Genomic DNA, 11,285 nt, shown 5'->3' with positions numbered 1-11,285 from the left:
GCCTCCGAGAAGAGGCATTGCTTCCTTATTTCCAGGTGGTTTTATATGTTTCTTTTTCATTGTACAGTCTACTAATTGTCTGCACCTACTACTAATCATTGGTATTATGACTAGTATTTGTTGTCTATATTTGGAGTTCCAATATCCATTCCACACATTAGTGTCATTATTTGACTTACAAACTTACAGTTACCTTGCATTGATCTATACTTACAGTTGAATGCTAAAAGAACAACAACATTAAACCCCTCCACAACCCCACAAAAAGGTAAAACAACAAATACTAAAAGAAACCGACCAAATCAAGTTATTACAGAGCATTTTTCATCTTTAATCAACGACCAAATCAGGGTTTCGACCACATCATCAGGAATTTCCATGGTAAGGGTTTTATGAGTTGGTTATTACCTTTTTGAAAGAAGAATCGCAGAGACGAGACGAGACGAGACAATACCAGAATCTGAAATCGATTTCTCTAAATCGCAGATGGAGCTTCTCCGCTGCTTCTTCTTCTTCTCCGCTGCTTCTTCTTCTTCTCCGCTGCTTCTTCTACTTCTCCGATGCTTCTTCTACTTCTCCGATGCTTCTTCTTCTTCTCCGCTGCTTCTTCTTCTTCTCCGCTGCTTCTTCTTCCTCTTCGATCTCAACTAACGATGCTTCTTACGGAAGCTTCTTACGATTTCGCTGCGATGAACACCCTAACCCCTACAGGGTCTTCTTCTTCTTCTTCTCTGCTGCGATTTCGCTGTAACTTCAGATCAGCCAACAACGAAAACAGAAATGAAAATGAAATGGGCGGGTTGGTTTTTAGCTTCTTACGATTTTGAACTGGTTGTATATACGGTTACTGTACAACCGTATATACGTATAGGCTGGTAGTATGGAATACACGTTTAATTACATTTACTATACCCAGTCGAACCGCCCAGATGGACCGGTTGGTTTGCATCAGACCGAACCGAACAGATGGAACTCTGTTCACACGGTAAACGTAAAGGGGTAAAGGGGTTTTTTCATTATTTAATGAGAAGGATAATCCGGGCCGCCCGACCCCCAAGGCGGGGGGCGCCTCCCCCCGGGGGGGGGGGCCAACCCCCCCAACACAAGAAGATGTGGGCGGGGGGGTATGCGGCCATTGAATTAAGTATGTAAATTGTTATTAAAAGTGAGGATATATTTGTCAATCAAGTTTAGAAACGTAAGCATAGTCTGGACTCGTTTGCTTGCGACTTACGAGAGGAAGAAGGGGAGAAGGCCCTTCCTTAGGCCTCTGGCTTGGCGGTCTTCCAATCCTGTCTTTACTTATTTGGTCGGCAATTCAACTTTCAACCTCGTCAACTCTGACGATCAACGATCGAAGGAGGTCTTCTTGATAAACCTTTTTGCTCCCTTTCTCGCTACGTTGAGATCTGGAGTTTGCTTGTTGGCTTTAATCGATCAGGTCCGTCTCAAATCTCCAGCAAACGTACGGTTACGGTTTCAGAGCAATTTCCAGGTATTGATTCTCTCTTTTTCAGGTATTTAGTGATGTTGTAGTTAGACATCCGTCGGGGAATTTTATTTTTTTATATCAGAGCTTCATTTCTTAGCGAAACTGTTGCTTGTTGAACTACTATTCTTAGTGAATGATTCTTAAAATTGTAAACATCTTCCTTGAAAAAAAAAAAAAAAAGGTAAATGGAATTTAAGGGGAGATGAGGTTTTCCGGGTTGAAGAGTATATGTTTTGTTGTTGTTATTATTACATCAATTGCAGCTTTGAATATTATTCTTTGTTTGATTACTGTATCCACAGTTTCTAGCTCTTGACTCTGCTTTCTACCACAAGCCATGGCGGGCGTGAGCTTTTTGAATTTTCAAGTGTTGTTGAGGACTGTGCAGGCATTAGTGGGATAAGGTGATAGGTTGCTAATATGCTTTAAGATAGAAACATAGAGCTGGGATCTGAAGGCTTACATGCAACCTATAGCTTGTTAGGAGATGGGGGAGTACCAAATCCGAATTGGCTGTAGAAATCTATCCTTACATGCATCTAGGGTATTCAAGAAAGCCAAAAGCTGGGTATTGGATTACCTTTATGGCGTCATACAGGCAACATCCCCGAGGAACTCTGCACTTGTATTTTCGCCTCTAGGATATTCTTCAAAAATGGAGGCTATTTTAAACCGTAGGTAGGAGGGGAGGAGAGAATTTTGATGTATGAATTTCATACATGCATGTTTTCATTCTTCCCCTTAACCAGATTAGAAAGAGAAGGAACCCTAATCTGACGGGGCTTGACAAAACAATTGGTAGGATCCTATAAGATTATAATTTAGTTTACTTTATATTAAACATACAACAACTTGTGATGGGTTAACTATTTATATGGTGGTCAATGGTTCAATTTGAGCGGTTTTTGTTTGGGCTTAACGGTTTCAGGTTAAAAGCACTAAGCCCAAACATAGTTCATTAGCAAAATTGCAGTTTTGTTCTGGTTTCGGTTTGGCATGGTCTGGGTTTGGGTTGACTAACACTTTAGACTAGCAGTTTGAATTTGGGTTGGATCAGTTTTGAGACCATTACCAACTTGTTATCAAACCATTATAGCCTGTTTTAATATAAAAATTATATGGGTCTTCGATCTTGCCTCTTGGGCTTAAAGTCCAAACAATCAACTCTCTTTCACTTCTTTAACATCTTTAAAGTAAAAAACTTAGAATTCTGTTAAAGAAAAACACATGAGATATCAATATAGAAACATAAAAAAGAAACATAAAAATCTATCATTTCAACACAGTTTATAGTTTCATAATATTTGCCTCTTTAACCTATTCCAAATCTCCATAAAAAAGGGTCAAAAAATACTCAACAATGTCCTTACTGCCGAGCCAGAGTCTGCCCCGCCCCCTTGTGTTGGACCCACAGGTGGAAGAAGAAGAAAATCTTCGTCTCCACCAAAAGAATGCGGAACTAAAAAAAAGACTATGGGAGGAGCGCCAAAGGGGAAGGTTCCCTAGGCAAAAGATATTTGACTGAATGCTGCGTCTTGCTTCGCTTAACCTTTGAAATGAAGGCGAATTGATGAATGGTTGCCCTCTTGCGCAATTGGACTGGTTCGGTCCATCCCATAACTGAAGGTTGGCGCCCTTATTCTGTCAAACAAAAACTAATATAAACATATGCTTCCACACTTCACAATTCAATAAATAATAACAATCCATTATGTCCTTCATCACTCATAAAAATAGATCAATAGTAATGTTAGCTCCAATAATTATAAAAACTAAGAATCTTAAGTAGTTACAATGGGTAATAACAGTTTGTGTATTTTTAACGGTTCAGTCTGGATAGTGGTTTGGTCCATTCCGTTCCAGCTACACGGTTAAGGGGCCACTAATGCATTGGACCAAGCCAAACCCAAAACTCAGTGGTTTTTTAACCCTGAGCCCATAACCTCTCCAATAAGCCTCGATTTGGGGACAAAATTAACGCCCTTAACTATTTGCAAGTGACACTTCCTTAAGTGGGTGGTAATTCACTATTGGCAAGTGACAGTTACATAAGTTGGCTAAATTATTTACCCCATTGCCTATCCACTTAACAATATCACATAACCTTTCTTACTTTCAAGTCCATAATCAATTTCCATAACTATAATATAAGGTGCACTTGCTGTGTTTCAATGTTCAATTAATAATATTTTGAAACAAGAATCATTCTTATGATTTAACACCACCCCTATATGCCTCAGGCTATGCATGTCCATTGCAAAGTTGATTCATGACATTTAATCACGCAAGTGCTAAATCGAATATTAGGATACATGATCTCATAAAGAAACATAGCCTTATTTCTTGCACACAACCCCTTATATTGAATTTGAAGCAAGGTTACTTGGTTTAGTATGTGTTTGATGACAGTCCTAGAGGCCTTGGCCCCAATCTTGGATTACAAGGGTGCGGGTGATCGACCTGGAACCTGCCGGTTGATCTGGTCGATCAACATCAATCAACCGGCAACTTTGTCTTGCTAAACTTCAGCTTTCTCTTGTCCCCTACCTTTGTTCGGGGTTTTTGGCATAATTTTGCGTCACTTTGATTAGAGTCCTTAGGGGGTTTCATGTTTGTATCTAGAATTTGATCATAATCGAAATTAATTAGGTCTTTCAGTCCTCCTCTTAATTAGAAGGAAACAATTCCCAAGACCATACTCCAGAACTTTTAAGTAGCCACCTAATCCTAGAATTAATGGAACCTCTGAAATTCAATAGACCTTAATAGAAGAAAGAAGGAACAGCTAGGTGGATTTATAAATTATCTTGGAATGAGATAGGGTCATGTTCAATCTCCATACAACAGCCCTGGGGTCCCCTCTTAGTTTTAGGCATGAATTCAATGGATCTTAGGTTTGGATCCATTAGTCATGGTAGAATAGGTGGGAGAATGGGAAGGGGAAGTAAGAGTCACCTAGACTTAGGAGTTACCTCTTGAATTCAAAAGCCATAGGTGTCTCTTCAGCAAGGTGGTAGCTCTCCTTAAAAGTCCTTAATCTTCTAGGTCTTTAGGTTCTCCTTCCTCTCTGAATTTCTTCCCCAAGTTATGAGTTTTGTATAGGGCTCTAGGTAGGGTTTAAATAAGCCAAGTAGGGGGCACTTATGGTATTAAGGAGTCCCATTCACCATGGTTCAAGATCTTGGACTCAAGGGAAAAACTGAGATGTCGCTTGAGTTAATTAGAGATCTCAAGCGAGATCTGGTAATTTTTGAGGGCCCAACCGGCTCAAGTGAGATCTAGTAATTTTGGAGGGCCCAATTTGAATGAACTTGATGACCCATCTCGGGGATTTTTAAGGGTTAGGTTGGGCTTAAAGTTGGTACTTAACCTATTTTAGGCCTTTTAAACATGCAACATTATAAAACATGAAATATAGAACCCCAAGTTGAAACCAAAAATTGTCCCAGTAATGATCATGCAACGTCATAAAATACGAAATATAGAACCATCAGGACACATAAATGAAAAGCAAATGATAAGGTACACCAATTGTTTAGAATTCCATCCATATAAGTTCAATATAACATAATCATTCTCGACTCTTATACAATACTACAACCATTATAAGTTCATAAAAGACCTACTCCACTCAAGGTTGAACATATGTTTAGTCAATACTCGAAGACCTACTCCAGAATATAGTATTTGTAAAATCAAATTTGGAGGGAGAATTTCACCTTGGTTGAAGAACTTCTTCAAATAGCCTTGATTGATCTTGTTTTCTTGATGTGCATGTGCTAAACCTTGCTTGGGAGTGTTGTAGGTGAAGATTTGGCGAGAATCGAAAGTAAAAATCCGACCAAAATCTAAATTGGAAGCTCACCGGCAAGAGAGGAGCGAGACAAGGTCGAGACGAGACTAAATGTTGACTTGTCTCGTTTGAGTTATGTAAAACATAAACCTGGTTAGACCAAGATCTCAAATCAAGGTCTTAGTCGAGTTTTCTAACTTTCTAGGACTCGCCTGGGACTTTCTAGGCCAAAAAAGAGAGATCTTGAGCCAGATCTTGGCAAGGTCTTGCAAGATATCTAACCATGCCATTCACGGACCTATTTAAAATCCTTGAGTTCCTTCGAATTGACCAGTTGGACCACACAGTTGACCAGCTATTGACTGCATGGTGATCCATCCAATCTACCACCATTGTTTGATAGGAATAGGGATTTTAGCCCTTGCACTATTTGGGATTTGACTTGGTCAATATAGGTCTATTTGCTTTGATTCTTTTTGCGTTGTTTTCTTGACTTAAAGGGCTTTATCTTATAAGAAGTGCTTGGGTCCACGTTCTGACCTTTACCTGTCCTAATGTTGTTGAGGATCGTTGTACTGTGGTTTGACAGAATTCCTAAGTATGTCAGATTACCTTATCATCCAATCTCTTTGATGTGCATCCCTTAGAAGTAGGCAATCCACCTCCCTAAATCCGTTGAATTGGGGCCTCTCCTCTGGGATTCCATTATGGATATCTAAGTTGGGTCCACCTCACCATCTTCTGGAAGTTCGGATTCTAGCACACTACTGCCCACCCTGATGGACCATAGTCCAACAGTGGTTGATCCATCGGGTTGGGTTCCTACATTTTTGCAATGGTTTAGGATCTTGTAGGGTTATTACAAAGCATTTCAGCAAGTGAGCACTTGACCAATGTGCAATGTACAAATACTTATAGTACAGAACAAATAAAAATCATCCAGCTACGAAATACTTTTGTACTTAATCCATGTCTATCATAAATTAAGGAACGATTAATATCTTTGGATGAATTAACCAAAGACATTCAAGATGGGGTCCCTTGGTGTATGTTTTTTGTTGATGATATTGTGTTGATTGATGAGACTCGAGTGGGGAGACCAAATTAGAATCATGGAGAGCAGCTTTGGAATCAAAAGGCTTTAAATTAAGTAAAACGAGGACAAAATATCTAGTTTGTAACTTTAGTCATGATCGGGTAGATGATGAGTGGTGATACTTGATGATAAGGAGATTCCTCAGAGTGAATATTTTAGGTACCTAGGTTCAATCATAAGTAAAAGAGGTGATTTAGAGGATGATGTTTTCCAAAGAATTAAAGTATGGTGGATGAAGTGGAGAGGTGCATCTGAGGTCTTGTGTGATTGGCGTATTCTATTAAAGCTTAAAGGAAAATTTTATAGGACCATTGTTCGATCAGCTATGATGTACGGTGCAGAGTGTTGGGTTGTTAAAAAGAATCATATAGATAAATTCAGTGTGGTAGAAATGAGGATGCTAAGATGGATGAGTGGCAAAACTATGATGGATAAGATAAGGAATGATCATAATAGAGTTGGTTTGAGAGTTGCTCCCATAAGTGATAAGCTTCGAGAAAATCGTTTGAGGTGGTACAACCACGTTCAACAGAGACCTATAAATGCCCCTGTATGGAGAATTGATATAATCCTGATTGAAGGAACTAGAAGAGCTAGGGGTAGACCTAAGATAACCTTAAGAAAAGTGGTGAGAAAGGATATACATAGCTTAGGCCTAGTATCTAGCAAGGCCTCAAACAGAACTAATTGGAAGGCAAGAATCCATGTAGCCGATCCCATTTAGTTGGGACAAGGCTTATTGTTGTTGTTGTTGTTTAATATCACTTACCTCCCTCTTAGTCGACCAAATAGCACTTGGACCCCTCTTCATTGGACACTTACCTCCCTTCTTATCTGACAAAGGTATCAACCCCCTATCTCCTGTTAACTTTTTAGTTAAATTGTACCTTTATAATATTTTTTTAGAACCCCAAACTACCCTTAACTGGGAATATATTTTAGTGAAAACCCAAAATTTCCCTCAATTACACTAGTAATTAAAAGACTAAGTTACCCTCAATCTATATAATTGTTAAAACCCCAAAACACCCCTCAATTCCTCTATAGGGTCTTCCTTCCATGTAATCATTTAAAATGAAAAAAAGCAAAGCTGACTCTTCTTCTTTTTCAACCTCTGGCTCCTTTAAAATTTTAGAATTATCTTTGGAAAATCACAAATCTCTACTTCTTTATTCCACAGAGATCTCCAGCAAATCAGAACCAAATTAAGTTGCAACTTCACAACTTCCTTGTCCCATAATCTAATCCAACAACTATAAATTATTACCAGCACAGAAAACACAGAATCGATGTTTAATTCTGTCTGGGATCAAAATGCCCTGTTTTGTTTCTGCCGCTGCAAAGCAGAAGTCCATCCATGTTATATCTACTTGGGTGAAAGTTCCTGCAACTAAATCATACATTGATAAATCCACTCACTCAGTAGCTAATGTGTACTCAGCCCTCAACATTCAACTGTTCTATTGCTGCTCAGATTCCCACAAGAAAACCCTTCCCTAGATATAACAGACTAAAGGTTTCATCTTGCAGGGGTTAGGCAAAGTTATCTCTGGTAAATTGCCAGCACATTGCAACCCGTTGCGTTCTGTTGAAGCTCAAACACAATCTACTCCGACATCACATCTCTCAAGCTAAAACCATCTTTGTTGTATATTTTATTAGCCGTGAAACTGGGATAAAAGGAGAAGTGTAACAGAGCAAAGTGTGTCTACCTGAAGCTAAGCCATAGATGAATTTGTCACCACCTGACATCACTTTGAAGGGGACTTGTGGATTTAACAAGATACATCACTTACTAGATGGCAGATGATTTTCTGTAAGGAAGTGGAGGCTGAAGAAGATGAGGAACCGGGTTTCTTTTCATTTAATGAAAGGAAGATGTCTAGGTCTATAGAGGAACAGAGAGTTGTTTAGGGGTTGTAAGAATTAAGTTAGTCGAGGGTAATTCAGTGTGTTAAACTGCTAATGTAATTGAGGGTAATTTTGGGTTTTCACTAATAATATATTCCTAGTTATGGTAGTTTTGGGTTTTAAAAAATAATCAACAGTAAAGATACAATTTAACCGAAAAAAGCTACCTAAGAGGGGTTTGCTACCTTCGTCAGATAAGAGGGGAGGTAAGTGACATTATCCAACTAAGAGGGGGTCCAAGTGCTATTTGGTCAACTAAGAGGGGAAGCAAATGCCATTTACCCATTAAAGAGCCTACTATGTCCAAATCACAGCTGAACAAATGAGAGACACCAATAACCAATTGGATGATGGCTCATGAGGTTGGCTGCATCAGTATGTTTTCAATGAGTTTATATTGGTCTTTGCTCATGGTAACATAACCGGTACACTTTGGATAATGTGCAAATGGATTCTCTAGCACATGTCTCCAACCTCTATACTTTTATTTCCCTCATTGTGGGGGATCGGTTTTGTTGTGGGAGTAGCTTATGATTTTGGTTGCTGTCCTCACCCCAATAACTAAAATTGAAAGGTAAATACATTGATAGTTTCTTGAATATGATTATTTGTTGCACAGAATCTTGGTTCCCCTCTTCCCCAAGTATGTTTCTGACTTCATTGATTCTGACATGTTGTCACCTTCCTTTCTTCTCTGTCATTACAGAAATGTATGATAATATGGGAGGACTGTCTGGGGCACCAAGGCCCCCCTTGGATCCTCAAAGCAATCCTTTTGGGAATGCATTCTATGGAGCTGGTTCAGGGCTCATCCAAGGTGGACTGGGTGCATATGGAGAGAGAATCCTGAGTTCAGGCTCTGAGAATGTACAAAGCATTGTAAGTTGCATGTCGCTGCTATAAATATCTTGATTTTAGGGATAAGAATAAGAGAGATTCACAACTCAACAATCTGTGGTTTCACCACAAGCCACATGTTACATATATTTAAGTATTTAACCTTAAACTTAGTTACTGAATTTCTGGATTTACAAGCGTCTGATAAATAGGATTATACCTCTGTGCATGACCTTTTGGTTGTATTTGGGTAAAATGACTTATAAACACCTGTCTCTGACCAGTAAAAATGGTAACCATGTCATGGACAATCATAGCCAAAATTCATATGGTACAGTTAACCCTGACATTTTGACAATCTGTCTTCCCCTTGTGTAGTGGCTCTCATTTCAGATGAAATATAATAATCTGGTGTCTTGGTTAAATTTGGGCTGTGTAACGGGTTACAAACCACTTCTGTAGTCTGCATTGGAGTATTATCGTTTGCTTCATTTATTTTATTGCTTGCACCTTTCAGTACATCTTTCTCACTGAATGTTCTTTAATATGAACAGATAAGCAGGTATTTCTCTGATCTCCAGTACTATTTCCAGGTGAATGATCAGTATGTCCGGAACAAATTGAAAGTTATTCTGTTTCCATTCCTACACAGGGTAAGCGCTACTAATCTCAAATGTTCTTTCAGCTAGTTGCTTGTTTGTCTTAGAAGTTACTAAGTTCCGCATTTCATGCAGGGGCACTGGACAAGGATAACTGAACCAGTTGGAGGCAAGCTCTCCTATAAACCTCCAATCTATGACATAAATGCTCCAGATCTGTACATCCCCTTGATGGCCTTTGCTACCTATGTGGTTCTTGCTGGCTTCTTTCTAGGGCTTATTGGGAAGTAAGATGTTTAACCCTGATATGTTTCTTTCCTGTCATCTATTTTTGCCTCCACTTTGTGAATTGCTTTTGTACATTTGACATTGGAGTTTAGAAGTCTTTGTTGTCCCTTCATTTTGCCAGGTTTAGCCCAGAAGCTTTAAGTCTGCAGTTCACAAGAGGACTACTTGGCTGGTTCTTTCAAGTCGTGCTGCTTAAAGCATCATTATATTCATTGGGGATTGGGGAGGCACCTCTGCTGGACATTATAGCTTATGGTGGTTATGCTTTTACTGGGATGTCTGTGGCTACCTTGGGTAGGTTCCTGTGGGGCTATGCATATTATTTCCTGATGCCGTGGGTGTGCCTGTGCATGGGGATCTTCTTGGTGAAGACGATGAGGCAAGTACTTTTTGCAGGGGTGAGGAAGTATGATTCGAGCAAGTATCATTATCTCTTGCTTTTCATGGCGTTGGTACAGTTCCCCATTTTCATCTGGCTTGGCAATATTGGGGCTTGATTTTGATTGTATTGTTTTTTTGCTTGTCTCATGTTTTTTGTAGCCTTGTGTATTCTATTATCTGTAGATGATTTAGTTAGATCTTAGAAACAATGTCACCGTTGATTAATTGGTGGAAAATGTATTTATTCACATTAACTACTTCTTCAGTGGTTTGTGTTTGTAAGGTGTAAAGTATTGCATAATACGGTATGATATTAGCCAATACGTATCCATATTGGACACAAGCAACATGATACGTCTCTCTATTGAATTGGCTAAAATATATTGATCAATAGGATACAATACTTGGCACCGGACGATACGTTTATTAAAATCACTTGACCAGTACGATATTCGATACCAATACTTTGATTTGATATACTCAACAATATTGTAAGTGCATATAGATCTACTTTTGAAATTAATTTCTTTTTAACCCAAGTTGGTCTTGAGTAGTTACTTTGCTGCCTTCACTGTTGGGTTGCGTTGCCCAGACACAGCTCGCCTATACGGGCATGTTTGGTAACATCTCTATCGGGAAACAAATGTTTTATTTGGCTAAGACGTTTTATTTTTCTATTTCTATGTTAAAAAAAAAAGGAGCAAATTGCATTGGCACCCCAAAATGGAGGCTTTAAAGCACTGATACCCCACTTTTTGTTTAAAAAACACAGACACCCCAGTTCATTAAACATGCTAGTCAATTCTGTTAGGAAAAACATTAACCCATTATTTATTTATTTTAATTCCAAAAATACCCTTACCAAAATTTGGGGAAAAAAATGGATCA

At 38.9% G+C, this 11,285-nt stretch overlaps 1 protein-coding gene across 1 annotated transcript; it reads left to right on the top strand.

The window, feature by feature from the left end:
* Positions 1-1,213: 1,213 nt before the first annotated feature.
* On the top strand, positions 1,214-10,887 carry LOC149024321 (uncharacterized). Its single transcript, XM_089144615.1, has 5 exons — positions 1,214-1,495; positions 8,999-9,171; positions 9,684-9,782; positions 9,864-10,015; positions 10,138-10,887. Exons 2-5 carry the CDS (start codon positions 9,001-9,003, stop codon positions 10,511-10,513), a joined length of 798 nt encoding a protein of 265 aa, XP_089000741.1. The 5' UTR covers positions 1,214-1,495; positions 8,999-9,000; the 3' UTR covers positions 10,514-10,887.
* The last annotated feature ends 398 nt before the right edge of the window (positions 10,888-11,285 follow it).

Source organism: Hakea prostrata, chromosome 2 (genome assembly GCF_041222555.1).
Source record: "Hakea prostrata isolate BN-2017 chromosome 2, UWA_Hpros_2, whole genome shotgun sequence".
Lineage (NCBI taxonomy): Eukaryota > Viridiplantae > Streptophyta > Magnoliopsida > Proteales > Proteaceae > Hakea > Hakea prostrata.
This window is presented reverse-complemented; position numbering and strand designations above follow the sequence as displayed.